Source organism: Pteronotus mesoamericanus, unplaced genomic scaffold (genome assembly GCF_021234165.1).
Source record: "Pteronotus mesoamericanus isolate MK-2021 breed Mesoamerican mustached bat unplaced genomic scaffold, CSHL_Meso_final contig_94, whole genome shotgun sequence".
NCBI lineage: Eukaryota > Metazoa > Chordata > Mammalia > Chiroptera > Mormoopidae > Pteronotus > Pteronotus mesoamericanus.
The window spans coordinates 26,739,848-26,757,645 of NW_026555285.1; the positions used below are offsets into that span (position 1 = coordinate 26,739,848).

Genomic DNA, 17,798 nt, shown 5'->3' on the forward strand with positions numbered 1-17,798 from the left:
AAAACTCAGAAAGGCCTTCCATCCTTAGCTTTAGATTTAAACAGACTATGTCTGCTAAGAGTCTCTAAGAAGTGCCACATCCTCTTACCATGGCAGATATCATAATATTATCCCTTAAAATGATATTATTGCTTAACATGAAACCATCCCTTGGCATGATATTGATTTACTGCAACTCTTTTCCCTAGAGATTCTCCTTGTCAACAGTAAAGCAATGTACCCAACTGCCTATGACAATTCTCAGTTTAGCTACAGGTACAGAACTCTATCTACTATGTAGCTATAGAGGAGGTGGAATGGAAATCTTCTCGTGTATTCACCATGGACAGTAAAATGAAAGCAAAAATCAAAGTCATGAGGCACAAAACTATTTTTGAATAGAGTTTACAATTTAGGCAAGCAAGAATTATGGTGTTTTTTTTAATAACTTCAATATGTGGGGTTGTCTCACATTATCATCAGTTTTATTCGAAAACTTCTCATTACTATATCTTCAAATCATGTCTTATGTTCTACAGTTATATTTCATCTCTGAATCCTGAGTGACAAGCACAGTGCCTGCCACCTAATAGTTAATCACAAATTGTTTCCTGAATGAATGAATCAAAGAACAAATGCAGAGAAAATTGCTTGACTCTTTAAAAAATAAATGGTCACTTTATTAGAATGCTGTTACGAAATCACCATTTACAGTGATTTATATGAATGAAGATATGGGATTACAACTATAAAAATATCCCATATCCTTCCACAAATGTTTCTTGGACATGTGTTCTTATTTTTGGTGCTATCACTTACATGAGCTGGCAATTGATCAGATAAATTATTCACTCTTTTATTCAACACATTACAGTGTACCAGTTGTGACATACACTGAAGACCTGGGTGTAAGTAATCCCCAAACCTCATGTCCATGGAGCTTGCAAGGTAGTGAATTATGATTCATAACAGGCTGCTCCAGATTCATTGTCCACACTCTCTGCCTTGCTCTCTGATCTGTGCGACTTTAAGACAGGTACTTGCCCTCTGAATGGATCAGTCGATTGGATATCCCAGCAAGCAGGTTGGATGGAGCATCAGAATGTGGCCGTCTGGCTTCTACTAAGCCCTGGAATACTGCATTGTCCTCCCCAATCACACCCCAAGTCCTATTCCAATTGACTGTTGCTTGAGGGGACCCTAACATGTGCAGCACATATGACAAGATTGAACACCTAATTCTCATGACAAAACTTTGGGGTGATTTACGAAGTGCTCTTTGTCCAGTTTTTAAGGATGAAAAACGGAGGGAAAGGAGGTTATACAATTTACCAAGTTTATAGCTGTAACCAGTTCAATACAAAGAGGTGTCATTCCCAGGTATGTTCTTTATCCCTGTGCCAGTGTAATCGTTCTTTAGATACATGTGCAGCTGTTGTATAAATTCAAACTTTTCACAATAGCTTTAGGTTATTGCCCTGATAAAATAAATAATAATGAAGGATAATCATAAATAATAAAGTCAGTTATATAGCAAATTGATAGAGGATAACTCAAGGAATTATGTACTTGTTTTCATGCTCCTCTAGCAATCTCAAAATATCTTATAGTTATCTCAACTTTACAACTAATATAATGGTAATATTAAGATACAAAATTATATTTTAATCTGTATCCATATACTTCAAATGCAGGAAGAAAGAAAGAGAGAAAGAAAGAGCAGAAGAAACAATCTTACTTTCTGAAAGTAGTTTTTACAAAAAAACCCCAAAACATAGTATATCAAATAATTCAGGGAGTTTTGCTCCCTGGTCAAATTATAAACCTTAAGGATAAGTATAATCACAAGTTTGAAATATATTAGCCATTGCTATTTTTAAATGTATCCCAATTCTCTTCTAATGTATTCACAAATGCAAAGAAGGCTAAACCATTTGTTTCGCTCATAAAACAACAAAGGAAAATAATTCTCTCTTAATTATCTACAGCAAGATGCTGTGATTTGAAATCAGGGCAGAGAAGCATGCCAGGACTTGAAAACAGAAGAGAATACAACGGCAAACATTTCATAGAAGCCCATCAGTTTTGGCCACTTCTGATAGATATTTCAGTAGAAATGGAATTGCCACAAGGTGTGACTGGTAAAGGCTGATACATACTGATGATGAAAATCACATTTTGTTTAAGTTTAAAGTAATTTGATTCTGTGTGTCAAAAAATGAAGCCCTCTTTTTAAAGTTTACTTAGCTTACTGTAAAATTTTTAAAAATGCTCTCAACTCTTTCCTCATTTCATGGTTTTGAGAAAACATTTCATTGGAAGTATATGTAAAGAAGGGAATAAATGTATGACTATTTTTATGAGACATTTTTAACTTGTGTCTTAAAGGTTTACATTTGATATAAATGAATAGTCTCTAATGTCTTTAATAAATGACTCTTCCTAGTCTGAAAACTTAGTGATAAAGTAATCTTAGCTTTTACAATTTTGACATGAAATTAGTGGACAAACAATCTTAATCAACTACTTGTCAAGGTATTCATCAATTTAAAGAGAAGCGGAAGGTTGTTTCTAAAAATTTAGAAACATATTGTGCATTCATTCTTAAAGTTTAATCACCACTTAGGTAGAGCTATATGCAATTACTTTTTAAAAAATATCTCTATACACAATATACTGCATGTAATTAATTCATTGAACTATCAAGGCTATAAAGATTAAATAAGAAAGAGAAGATATCATTAAAAACCTCAGCTATGGTCTAAAAGTTAACTAAGCAAAGTGATCCAGTGAACAATCATAATTAAAATGCCTGATATAAACAAAGCTTAGAGGAAAAGCACTAAAAACAATTGAATACTTATTTTATTAATCTAATGAATCATGTATCATATCATTACAACTTTGTATATATCATTAATTTCATTCCTTTCACTTAAGCCTTTTATTGGGATTACTTCAGTTATTAGTCGGTCTAATGTATTGGTTACTTCTAAATCTCGCTCTACAATCTCTTCTTATCTTGTTGCATAAACCCTTGCGTGTTATTCAAATTGCTTCATTTATTATGATAGCTTCCCCATGTAAATTGTGCTGACTGCTCGCCCTTGCACAGTCCTCATTAGACTAATGAAAACCTTCAAACGAAAAAACTAAACAACCTGCCAAATAAAGGTCTGAGGTTATTATGAAAATTACAACTCTGGGAGCTAGAAGAAGCTCTGTTCATTAATTCATGCTCAGCAAATTGCTAACTAATTTAGTTGCACTCCTCTGCATTAATGGATTATTTTATAAAAATGTTTTCCACAGCCCAAGACCTTTGGTGCATGCTTTTGAGAGGCTTGAATTCTAATCAACCTTAACAGTAAATTAGGAATGTAATATCTAAATAATAATTGGGATGGCATATGGAGGAAAATAGTGTTTAAAATCCCATGAAAGGTGCTTTTGGTTTTCAGCTTCATCTGTCAATTTCACAGTAGTTAAAACAATTGTACTTGTTTAATATTCTGAAACTGTAGCGTAAGATAGTAGAAACAACTGTAATGTAAAAATTTAAAGAAAGTTTAAAATATGGTTTCTGGTGAAATAAAACAGATTATGATATTCAGAAGTCATCACATTAATTTCAAGAAATAGATTGCCAAATGGCACAAGATTAAGTGGTAGTAGGTAGAAAAAGTGTAAGGAAAACTTTGTACCCAGTTGTCCAGAATAGGTGGGCAAGATCTCTTTTAAAATATGTTCAAAACACTTTAAGGTACCTATGTATTAAACATAATAGCCACTAGGTCCATATTCACTTTTGATCTAATGTGTCATATAAGCTCCTCTAAATTAGTTCCAATATCTTCAAGATTTACCTGTGCTTTGCTATCATCTTATAGGTCTTGCAAACAAGGCTGAATGAATGTGTTAAATCATTCCATCAAGTTGATGGAGGAATTCAAACTGCTTCAAGCACCAGAGACAAGGGGGCTATTACTCTGCTTCTTAACCCATAACAAAACATTCAAAGTGAGATCACTCCATCTATCAAATGAAGGTAAAGCGGTGTGCGATTGTGCGTGTACAGGGCACACATCTGCACATATAAGAGTATAAAAAAGTTTGAATAAAAGCAGGCTGTGAATGTTAAGCAAGGTTGTAAAGATATTTTTAAATGGTATTTTTTTCTTCTTTAATTTAGCTGTTTGGAAAAGAATCTAATTTACATTTGTTTAAAAATATTCGGTTGAAATATATGACACTGTAGATACTCTATTGTTTTGTTCTATAAAAACAACATTACATGAAATATCTCTGTGGAAGCAGCATTTATATTTTATTACTTTAGATAAATAAAGATTAAGAAAGCTCTCCGAGTCACTGAACTTTTAATGGCTTTTAAAAAAATTCTAAATATGTTTAATTAGGGAAGAAAAAAGTTTCTTTTACAATTCTTTGAGAACAATTAATATTTGTCTATTGACAAAATAAAAATGTTTAGCCACTATACAAATAAATTGCAGAGCCATAATGAGATATCCCCTCACGCCGATCAGAATGGTTATCATCCAATAAATCAAGCAGCAAGTGTTGGTGAGGCTGTGGAGAAAAGGGACCTTCGTGCCCTGTTGGGGGGAATGCAGACGGGCGCAGCCGCTGTGGAAAGCAGTGTGGAGTTTCCTCAAAAAATTAAAAATGGATGTGCCTTTTGATCCAGCGATTTCACTTCTGGGAATTCATACCTGAAGAAAGTTGAAACACTGATTCTAAAGAATATATGCGCCCCTCTGATCACTGCAGTGTTATTTACAGTAGCCAAGATTTGGAAGCAGCCCCAATGCCCATCAGTAGATGAGCGGATAAAAAAGCTGTGGTACATATATACAATGGAATACTACTCAGCCATTACAAAAGAATAAGGAAATCTTACCCTTATCCTTTGCAACACATTGGATGAACCTGGAGAACACTATGTAAGTGAAATAAGCCAGTCAGATAAATACAACTACCATATAATTTCTCTCATATGTAGAATCTAATGAACAAAACGAAGTAACAAGCAAAATAGAGACTGACCCAGATAGAGCACAGGCTGACAGACGTTGTGGGGTGGGGGCTAGAAGGGGTGTGGAGGGATTGCAAAAAAAAGAGAAATATCAAAAAATAACTGTTTAGACAATATGCAAATAAATTGCAGTATAAAAAATTAGATGTAATAAATTCATTGGCATTACTATATAAATATATATTTTAAACAGGGAGGAAGTAAGTTATTCTGTGCCTATTAAAGGGGCTCAAGAAAATAAAGCAGAATAGTGGAATAATTAAAAGTCTGTTATGGTCTTTCCATGAAGAAAGACATCCTATCTGACCACAAGTAAAATTACTATAAATGCATATTATTATTTATCAGGTACACAAAACTACTCTCAAATCTTTGGCCTATAGCTCATGAAAATTAACCATATATATTAATATGATTCAACTTTCTATGTATCCAAATTAGTTACCAAAACTCATGGATGTCCTGGAGAAACAACTGAGCTCTTCTGCATCAATAAATTACTTTATTTCTTTTAATAATATTCATAATAATTAAGTAATGATAACATCCTAGAAAATGTAAATTTTCACTCTAGGGAAAGTAGAAATAGTTCATTTTAGAAGTGTCATGCATGAACGGATAAAAATGGAATTCCTGTCCATCAAAGAGGACTCTATTTGATTTTGGACCCAATATATTATGGCCCGTCTATATCGAACAGCTGATACCTCCTAAGTTTTACAGAGCTAAACATATTTGTTTTTCTTCAACAAATTTGTTAAAATAAATTCCGGGTCGATAAAGCCATATTGAATAAATTAAGAGTTTTTTTAATGTTAACAGAAATTCTGGCAATTATTTTCACAAACATTGATATAAAAAATAACTTGTTAGCATAGTTTCTTGAGTTATTTTTTTCTTCCAAAACTGTGCATATTTCAACATTGTCATATATAATCAAAACATTCTCAAAAATATTGTGGTATCAGTTTTCCTATTTGGGATCAAGCGTAAGTCATCCTAATTGTGATATTATGAATTGTAAACAAATGATATTTTAACTTATTGGTTCACAACATGTATATTTCCCCACCCATAAAATCAAGCCTTATAACCATCAGCTAATTTGACAGTACTAACAGTTTAATGGATATTTAAGTGGGAAAAGTGCTCTAGACAGATATTATCTCATTTAACTATGAAAATAAATTTATTGTACCTAATACGGCCAGACTTTGTACTAGGTGTACAAAGATGATGAGGACACAAAACTTTCTCCCAGAAGAATTTTAGGCTGAGCACTGATGGAAAAGGAGGCTTCTATATCCAGGTAAGGAGAGAAATTAAATCATCTGGATACGAACAGAGGATATTTGAGAAACACGGAAGTTCCGTCTGATAGGACAGTGAGCAAGGTACCTGGGAAAAATGTCAATACTGAAGCCCATACTTTATACCAGGTGCTCATCATTATAGGTATAAAATGGGACTCTCATAGTATTCCCATTAAAAAAGTGAAGGAGAAGTCACATATTAGAGATCTTAAAAATAAAAATACTCATGGCCCTCTACATGGATTAATGTTATCAAAATACAGAAATTTCTAAAGAAAAGGGGCTTTCGCTCTATGCACATCTGTGCAGTCACGTGGGATACAGGTTCAGATTTGTAACATACATGCACATAAAATACACTATTAATTTGTGTGATTTTTATTTAGAACTTAAAAAAAGAAAAACCATTTTGAATTTCTAATCCTAATTTGAGTAAAACTAGAATTTTTAAACCATGAGAAAGGTATAAAAAAAGTATTTCAAAAAATTATTTCCATAAACTTGAGAAAATTAATGCATAGTATAGTTATTTGAAAAAGGTGTTTTGTAGGTTTTGACCAGAGTATCTCAGTTGGTGGGTGTCATCCCGCAAGGCAAAAGGTCACCCGTTGGATTCCTGGTCAGGGCACACGCCCCGGTTGCGGGTTTGGTCCTGGTCAGGGCGCATATGACAGGCAACAGATCAATGTTTCTCTCCCTCTCTTTATCTCTCCCTTTCTCTCTCTCTCTCTCTAAAATTAATTATTTAATAAAATAATAAGTAAAAAGATGTTTTGTAGAAAAATATTCCACAGATTGGATGCTATGAATAAAACACTAACAGGAGAGGAATTCCCAGTACAGCCAGTTTGCTAACTACTCCAGTGCTCTCTGCCCTCAAGCTCAGAGTACCAAAACAAAAACCTTTTATACAAGTGGGGTAGTAATTGGAAATCTTGAGCACAGCCCACTAAGCAGAATATGCAACCACAAAAGAAATGGTTTATGGCTTGAAGTGAATCCCTATACTACCTGCTTCTCAAATTTTTATTCCTGCTTCTAAAATGACAGGGGTCATCGGCAAAGAAAGTCCTGCAGAATTCACCAACGAAAGAAATTTTTTATAGTTTTCATGAAAACATATAAAGGGGTAAGCCTCAGCTTGAGGGAATATTTTAATACATATTAACAAAACAGAATCTGTACAATTACGGCAAAGGGGCAGGTTTTGCATTTCATATTGCTTATTTGACATATCTGGCTTTCTGTCCTAGATATGTGCGTTTATTCTTAGTCCAAGACTGAAATACCCTAATATAAGTTAAGTATTCAGTAGTTAGTTCAACTCTAAGTGCTTAAGTTTCTTATAATTGGAAAAAGCTGATACTATAGGCTTATCTGTATCCTATATTTAATTTTTGGTAAATTAAAAATTAGGTAAATCCCATAACAAAACATGTACAACTAATAAGAAACTAATACTATAAATTAACATCAATGGACAAATACGTGAGGATGGAGAAGTGAAGCATAAAGGAGCAGTGACTTTTGTATATTTCAAAAGTCAATTATTCTGCCTATTTCACTAAATTTAGACTGCAGGAAGATACCAGCAATGTTTTTAAACTCCAGAGAGCTCAAGAAAACTTGGAACTTTTTTTGAAAGGTAGAAGACATTGAAACTATGAGCTGTATCACAGTTTTTTCCAGCACATATCTTTGAAAAATTCATAATTTCAGTTAAAGTTATAATATAAAAAGCATTCCTCCTTACACCTGGGATGACAAAAATGTCTATTACATCTTGATACATTAACTAATTTTTATATTTATATTTTGACTATACTTTAAACTGTCCCTAGGTTTAGCAACCTATTAGTGTTCTTACTTAAAAAAAATAAAGAGCAAATTTAGTAAGCATTTAGTATTTTGTCTACAAAGCCACCGGTCTTCCAGCTAATCATGACCCAAATATTCTGTCTAATAGAGTGGAGCCAATAGGTTTTTAATATTAAGAAAATTTTTAAATGTTTAAAAGTTACTGATGTTTAAGGTTTCAGAACACAGTAACTCTCGGCATATAAATTAATTTTGGTATCTGTTTTAAACATCAATGTTTTCTTAAATATTATCTTTTGAATGATTTAAAGAGATAGGCAGCATATCACACATAAAAAGTCCAAGCCTAAAATGACACAAACATATAATTCATTTCTTTATAAATGTTTGTAAATGAAGTCACTTGTTTTAATACACATAGGCATAGTAAGAAAGTCACAGGGCTAGTATGAGGTATGTGATATAGTCATGAAAGAAAATAATTTTTAATTTAGATAGATGAATCTAGAAAACTATGAATGTATACTATTAATTCAGTTTGCTAAAAAACAGATGAGAGAGTGCATACCAGAGAAAGAGCAACATAAAACACAGTAAAACAGTATCAATATTCATTACAGGTTCCATAATTATATAACTATACTTGAAATCATAAGATGGGTTTAATGGCTATTTTACATTGCTAGGGAAAACACTGAAATAAAAACTGTTCTTTGTAAAATATATATTAAATTATTGGAAAATGTGTGGATATGGTCATGGTCTTTATGTATGACAGCAAAACCATTTTTAAAAAATTCAAGGTGATAGGAAGTACCATTAGTGATATAAAAAGGTTTTGTGTATATTCATGGTCAAAATATTCTAATGCTTCATATGAATGTACATCTTAAAGGTGATATAATTCCATCTTTTGCCTTCTCATTAATTCTTAAAGGATGTAATATTTACAGTTGTTTAAACTTCTCTTCACTGTCTCTTAGAATCTCCTAGATTAGAATTAGTCCAGATTGATATGTATCTATAAATTGTCTAGTCTGCTTAAAGCAAATGCAATACACAGATGACTCCAAGGAAGCTGCAGTCTGGTAGTGGAAGCAGTTACTAATGATGATATAACTTCCAAATAACAGGAAAATGTGGTATTGAAGGTTTTTGTGGCAGGTACATGGGAAAACCAGAAGTGGGGTCCCTAGATCATCAGATCATCAGTCTAATATGGGGGTAAATTTATAATAAGAAATAATGTATAATAACAGAGGACAGATGATAGAGAGATAGACAGGACTCACTCATTACTCATGAAAAAGAGAAAGATCTACAAAAATTATAGGTCAACATGTCATGAAACATCAGGTTGATGAAAGCTCTCACCAAAAATTCCAGTGAGATGCGTCATGTCAATCACATCACTTGGTTATGCCTTTGGTGGCAGTCTCCTCGCTGGCAGCTCGACCTGGACTCCCCTATTTCTCTCTTATCCCTTCTCCACCAGAGTGTGTAGGAGAATTAAGCCTTAATATCCTGACATCCACTGTAGATTGTAAATTAACGTCTCTTTTGTGGGTTTCAAGTGAAACTAGTTATGTGGCATTCATGGGAAAACCGAGAAATCATATTTTATAAGTCTTTATTTCTTTAAAGAACCTTAGTAGAGAATGACTGTTTGACCTAAACAATGGATTCTTACATTTATATATCACTACTTAAAACTTAAATCTCCCATGAAGCTTTATATTTTTCATTCTGTTAATATTCATATTTCTAAAAATAAGGTCTTGGATTAAATGTAAAAGATATATATCAAAGTACACATGAGGTACAATATTTATAACATTTTTATTTATTGTTGAAAAGAACTTGTGGAAACGTTGGTAATAGACATGAAGAGACCGTCTGGCCCATTGACACACTGCATATAGGTCACCTACCTTAGTAATGAGACTTGATATCAAATTTCAAAACAAATAATTAGAAAGTTGCCTTCATGCTGTTGTCTCTCAATTATGCCTAGACTTTTGCTTGTTAACACCTAGAAAAAGGTGATCATTTTCTAATTGACATTCCATAATTTAGATGATTTAGCTTGAAGAATTACTCTATTCTTTCTCCCTGACGGCTCAGGAGAGCTGTTTTAATATTGAATGAATACTGTTTTCTGTAAGCAACTTTACCTTATGTGAATAGTCTTATTGGAGAAAAAAGTTGTTCCACCTTAATTTAGTCTTTTTCCAATCGTTTCTTTCTGATTAACTATTTAAATGTCCAATTTTGTTTATTTTCCTTTTTGACAGCTGATTGTGATTTTTATATATTGTTTTTCAAAAACATAATTCTTTTCATAACACCAATTATTTGATATTCATATCAAAAAGATAGTAAAAATACCTAGTCTATAATAATTACATTTTAAAGATTAAATTAGAATGAAAAAGATGGAGAGCCTATCTTCACAATTCAAAACTTACCACTTGAAAACATGAATTTGCACCTACTAGCATAAATTTCCAACATGCATACTAAAATGATATTTCAATTTCTTCATGAAAGGTCTTCATGAATAGGGCATGAAAACATAAAATTTTGCCTATTAAAATGAGTTAAGTTGATACAAATGGAATATAAACATAGAACCTTGACATCTTTGCACAATCTCAGCTTTGTTTTTTGTTATATACACTTTTGAAACAACTACTAGTATCCTGGCTGATAAAATTCAATACTTTTTCCTGATTGGTCCCATGACCATATGTATTTTCATTCAAAAATATTCATAGTAATCCTTTGTATGTTGCTGCTGCTCTATCATGCTGAGTAAAATAACAATTGGCACTAAAGGCATTGAGAAAGGCAAACAGACATCCAGTATTCATATATAACAAAACAAATGATTCTCTTTTTTAACATGCACTGGAAAATAAATTAACACCTACCTGTTGTATAAGAGAAAAGCAGATCTTCATTCATACCTCCTTTTTGTAGAGTAGGCTTAATTATCACTTAATACTGCAGGTTTTTAAAATGTTCATATGCCATCTTTTTACGTGATCTAAAAATATACCTGATTCTATGATTAAAATCTAGCTCATATGTTTAGCAGGAAAAACAGGATGACATAATCATATATTACCTTTTTCAATATGCATTCTTTTCGACTCATGCCCCATGTCATGACCAGCCAAATCTCCCTCTTTGGGCCCAGGGAGTACGTTTGGCGATAAACCCATCAGCATCTGGTTCATGGACAACCCATTCTGATGAACAGCTGTCAAGCCCAAAACAAAAGAGAAAAACATCATAACATACAATGTTCAAATAAATAAACCACTTAGACTTTTAGACTCAAAAGAAAATAAAATATGATGGTCTAACTGTAAAGTTATGCTCTATCTCTAAGAATACTGTAAGAATTGATAAAGATGATTATTCTTGAGGATAAGCAGAAAAATAATAAAAATAAAACAAATTTATCTTATATTTATTATACATAAAATATAATGTTCTAATTACTTAACATATGTAACTCTAATGAATGGTCAATCACTAAAACTGATACCAATGAAATAGTCAAGCTTTCATGTAGTGCATCATGTTCTCACATCAGCTTGTAACCTTCCTTTACTTTGGAAAAACTGTAATCTTAACATCAGAACACACTTTAACACTACAAACTTAAGATATAATAAATAAATTCTAGTGGCCTCAGAGGACAAATAGAGTTTTCAATAAGGTAAGGCACTGAAATAACTGTTTCAATAATTCTAATCCAGTCAATAAAACTTAATGCTTTAATGATAATACTTGATATCAAACTCAAGGTTTTATACATATCAGAGTACTTCCTTAAAAAATGAATTTGAACTCAAACTCTAAAAGTGCCCAGTTAATATCTAAAAAATGGTCAAATGGTTAAAAGCAATAATTGCTTTCTTGAACTATTTAGAGTAAACTGTCACTATTGAAATGAAAGGTAGATGATCAAACACCCTTAGGATTTTCATATTCCAGTCAAAAAATTTCTTAATAAGTTGCCCATGGAAATCTTGGTTTTGTTCAGAAATTTGGAATTAGAATCATCCCATAAAGGCTTACTTTTCCTGAAAAATAGATATTTTTAACATATCACATGACTAATATTAGAAATTAGCATTTGCAAATCAGCTTGGTAATAATTGTTTCAGGGAATAATCTTTAATGGCTGATTCTAAAACTAGTGGAGCGAAATTTTGATGAATAAACAGATTACATAGTCTTAAAATACAAGGAGTCACAAGATACTTACTATCTATAAAAATGTAATCAAAAGGAACTTTACAGTAGCGAAATCTGGTAGTCAGTACCTCAACCAAGTGATAGTTATAAAAAATATTGGAGAAATATCATATGTCTCCTGAAACGATGCACTGAGGACACACTATCATGTCTGTATGACTCCTGCCAAAAATGCATAACTTAAGTCAAATCATGAGGAAACACCAAAAAATTCCAAACTGAGAGAGACTCTACAAAATAAATGGCCTGCATGTTTCAAATATGTCAAGGTATTAAAAGACAGAAAGAATGAGAAACTGTTCCAGATTGATGAAACTAAGGGAATGTGAGAAGTAATTGCAACATGTGGTCCTAGACTGGCTTTTGATCCAGGAAAAAAAAAATCTTGTTATTAAAAACATTGGTGAGGGGGGAAAAAAGGGAAAAATATTAGTAGGAAAGTTGTAAATTTTGAAGAGGGTTAATAGTTCAGAAATTAATACTATCTATAATAATTGTAATTTCCTGATTCTGATCCTGTTCTATGATTATATAAGAGAAATTTCTTGTTTGTAGAAACTAACCAATGAAATATTTAAGGTAAAGAAGCTGATGTCTGTGAAAAGAGTATTAGTAGGTCTATGCTTTTAATCAGGGTGTCTCTTTCAGAGACATCAGTTGTGTAAATCTGGGTCATGAGCATGCAAGAATTATTTGTATTACTCTTGATATATTTGTATTACTCTTGATATTTTTATGTTAGTCTAAAATAATTTTATACCAAGTTAAAATAAATGTGTACATATGTGCACGGGTGTGCACATGTATGCATATGAGTCTGTATGTGTGTGTATGTGCATGTTTATATATTTATTTTCATTTGAACAGTTATGGTAGTTTTCACATGCAAAAAAATTCTCTTTTTTACTGAAGAATAAAGAAGATTACAATGATTCATGAAAAAACATGAATGTATAACAAAGCTCAAAATTTTCCCTATTTGTTCATATTTCCATTTAAGTGGTATGAAAAAATTTTTCTTTTTCTAGGACTATACGTTTCCAGTGACAATATTTTATTAAAAAATTAGAAATAAAACAAAATACTCATTATTAAATTTCTGATTCCAGTGTCAGCATAGCACAAACACATACAGAAATTATTTTATTTGGAAAATGGTTTGATGTAGTGGGAGCTGGGCTTTACCAGCTCCAGGAATAGCACCTGGGAATGATGATTAATAAACAGTTACGGTCACCTCTTACAAAATAAGGAAATATGTTGTAGATAGTCCAAATCAAGTACTCACATTTTGAATTATTTTGAATTACATAATTTTAAAAATAACTTCATTACATATAATTCAAACTAACATTTAACTTATCCACCTCAACAGTATCCATATTGAGGATTTCTGTCTTATGCAAGTATTCCTTGAAAACTTACAAAGATACTTTGTAGGAGTTTTTTTTTATTATGAAAATGTTCTCAACAACCAAATAACTCCAATAAATTTTGTGTAATTACTTGAAGTTTATACTAAGCATAATTTCAGAATATAAAAACTAAATCCTGGAAAGAATAAAATAAACATTGGTTTTACCAACAAAAGAGTCAGTGTTAATATGTTTATTTTATTGGCAAAACAATGTTTGATTCTTGTATGGGCACAAAATAACCAGTTAATTGAATGTCATTTTAACTTTACTCTTAATTTTCTTGGCCATGTGGATCAAGATGAAATATCTGAAAATGTGATCATGAAGTAAACTATATGCCTACTTTTTAGAATTTAATAATAATAACATATGACAATAATATGTACTATTGACTAATTCAAATCCTATAACTTAACCAATTGCAAGCTTTTAATCTATTCATCATTTTAATGACTATAAAATATTTTTATCAACTAATAATCAACTGTTTTGAATTCTGTTTTTTTATTCCTCTTTGTGGATATCTTTGACAATATAAAAATGATGGCCAGAGGGAAAGGGGGTGTTGGCTTGGTGAAGGAGAGCAAAGGGTGGGGAAAAGGGGATATCTATCATAGTGGCAACAATAAAAATAAAGTTAAAAAATAAATAACTAAAATAAAATATATGAGGCAGGTTATGTATAAGTCTATGTGTGTGTGTGTGTGTGTGTGTGTGTGTGTATTGTATGTACATGTTTGTGTTCTGTAAGGGCTGCTATAGTTTAAAAAAATTAGTGAATTTCAAAAATGTCAGGGGTGGGATTGAAAGAAAAGAGAGGGAAGAAAGGATGAAGATGAATAACCCATAAACAGATACTTACACAGTAGATATTGAGAGTTAGAGGTGTTTACTTCAGAAACTAATCTAGAAGGTTACTTACTTTCTCTAAATGTTTCATAGCTCAAATCTTTATGTGTGGCATCAAAGAGAGGGAGTTTATATCAGAACCTGTTAATGTAGTACCATACCTCATGATATTGCAAACTGGGAAACATAACTTTGAGAGATGGCTATTGCTGCAGAGCTTCAGAACATGATACATCTGAGATCTATTTGGAATGAGGGCATTTTGATTAGAAAAGCCAGCTGCACCTAATAAAGTTGAAAACGGTGACAAGTAAAAGTATGAGACCTACGGATTCTGTCAGAAGAGCTCTCAGTCCGCGCCGGGGAGCTGGACACACTGCTGCTGCGATGTGATGACGGGTGGCTGCCAGGCCTGCGGCCCTCCTCCAGAGAGGGGGCAGGCGAGGGGCTGTCGGGGACTCGCTCCTAGACCGCCATGGGAACGCAGGAAAAACAAGAGGGAAAGGCATTGGACCTTTACTTAAGGAGTATTAATTTTTCTCAATATTATAGAAGTGTGAAGACAATAAACGCATTTTTTTCATTAACATTTAGCTGTATTACAACACCCTTTATCTTGAGCAAGGCAAAGCAGGCAAAGGCTAGAACAAAAATTAGCTCTATAGGGACACATCACTGTGGCACTGGTAAACATCGCCCATCAAGGGGTAAAAAGAGTGGCCAAAGAAGGCAACCAGCTTAGAATGCATTAGACAACAAAGAATTAACAGAACAAAGCAGGTTTCAATTCTAATGATCAATCTAAAGAAAGTTTGAAATATATTCTATGGCTACAGCAAATGTCTCAGGATCATTTAGCGCACAAATTATCTCCATGGCAGAGCACAATAATAATATCAGAGAAGTTGTTACAGCTGCTTCATCATGGCACTGCTCTAGACACACTTGGATGGTCACATTTTAAGGCATCGTAGAAATCAATTATTTAACATTGGAATGAATTTCTTTGATTGTAATAAATTTGAGACTACCTGATTCAATTCGACCACACTAATGTAGCAAGAGAAATCATGAAATATGTATTAGTTCTTTCCCAGAGGAACTTGATACCATGTTTCCTGATACTGTTCTACAGCGTCCACTTCATATCGTATCATCCCCTCTAAGCACTGTACCTTTCCCATTAGACTACATATAAATATGTTGTATAACTGTCTCCAATAATCCATTATACATGGAGTTACAGATTAAAAAATAAGATAATCAGTTGTTAACATTTTCGTTTTTGTACAGCAAGATATTTTTATACCTTTAGACATGACAACATACATAGGCCTTGAAAAAGAACTGTCTTTTCAATAATTAATAAAAACATGAAATGGTAGAAGTAAATTTCTACATGATTCATAATAAATAATAAATCCTACTTTATCAGAGTGAACAATATAAATATTTAAAAATAATTTAAAAAATGAATCTTCTAAAATAAATTGTTCTGTAGCAGGCTGTTTTGAAAATATGAATGGCAGTATGGAGAGTGAGGATAATTCACATCCTTGGTCCCAGAGGTTCCATGAGCCCAGCGATAGTTCACAGTCCTGCTTTGCAGTGGAATCACCTGGGAAGTTCTCAAAACTTCCCCATTGTGAGGCATGGGCCTCACCTTTACAACCAGAGATTCTAGCTTAGTGAGAGTTACGGGTCAAACTGTATCCCCAGAAAAGATTGAATATGGCTTCTTTTGGAAATAGCGTCTTTGTAGATGTGATTAGTTAAAAGATACCACAGTGGAGTAGGATGGGCTCTTATTCCAACATGACTACTGTCCTTAAAGAAGATATTGCTAAGATATGAGGGGAAAATGTCATGTGAAGATGGAGGTTGAGACTGGAGTTATGCAGCTGCAAGCCAAGGATTATCAAAGATTGCAGCCCAGCACCAGAAGCTTCTGAGAGGCAAGGAAGGATTCTACCAAGAATCAGAAGACACAGGATGCTGCTGACATCTTGATTTCAGATTCTAGGCTCCAGAAATAGGAGAGTATAAATTTCAATTGTTTTAAACCATGCTCTCTGTGGCACTTGGTTACAGCAGCTCTAGATACACCGAGTCTGAAGTGGGGTCCAGATGTCAGTAATTTTTTAAGGTTCTTCAGTTGATTTTAATGTTCATCCAAGTTTGAGCACCACTGTTTCATACTTTTTTAATTTTTCAATTCTGAACGTTGTCAGTAAACAGATATGCTGAGGCTTAACTTTTAAGGAGCATGACAAATAAATTAAAATAACAAGAAAAAATGGCAAAGCCCTCATCCAAAATTCATGCACAGAATGATTTTCCATTATATATTCCACGGGATAAACAATAATCCCATAAGAAACTTCATGACAAAAAATTTGCAAGATCAAATAATATGATAACCAAAAAAAGGAAACGAATTCTACTTTGAAAACGTGTGTATTAGAATCTTGTTGTAAAGATAACTTCTTGAACTATAGGGGTCTTGGAATTTTTGGACGGTCCAAATATGTGGAAGTGTTTCTATTAGGGACAATTAATAGAAACCTCCCAAAGCAGGGATGTATTATCAAATTATACTGTAACATTAGCCCTTTACCTCAATTGATGAGAGCTTAATAATTCAATGCTCTATTGTCTGCAAATTGCAAAACTGGCTGTTATGTAAGTAAATGTGAGAATCAATCGATATATTTTCCTATCCAAGTCATGTGGGGTTGCATTTGAAAGACTGCAAATGAGTAAGAGAGAGAGGATGAGCAGGAAAGAGGGGAAAAAGGAGACACACACATATATCCCAAAAGTTAAAATTTATAATTAGCTTGTTCAGGAAAGTTTATGGATTCATAAAACTGTGTACTGAAACTCCTTTATAATCTGTATAAATATGTTAATAACCTATCCTATAGCTAACTACATACATGACCATAGACATGTATAGAGACTCTATAAAGAGTCTGACCTCAATATCTTGAAATTCTAATAAAGAAGACACCTGAAATTAATACAAAATAATATTGAATATAAGCTGTAATTTAAAAAATTAAAAATTTTAATAACGTATAAAACAAATAA

The 17,798-nt window shown here is 32.7% G+C and overlaps 1 protein-coding gene across 1 annotated transcript in view; it reads right to left on the reverse strand.

Moving 5' to 3' along the window:
• DACH1 (dachshund family transcription factor 1) overlaps nt 1–17,798 on the reverse strand; it is a 389,583-nt gene that overhangs the window by 92,549 nt on the left and 279,236 nt on the right. The window contains exons 6-7 of the mRNA XM_054586415.1: nt 15,035–15,170; nt 11,297–11,431 (exon numbers count right to left, since the gene is read on the reverse strand). Coding sequence (XP_054442390.1) covers nt 11,297–11,431; nt 15,035–15,170 — 271 coding nt within the window. The remainder of the gene's footprint in view (nt 1–11,296; nt 11,432–15,034; nt 15,171–17,798) is intronic.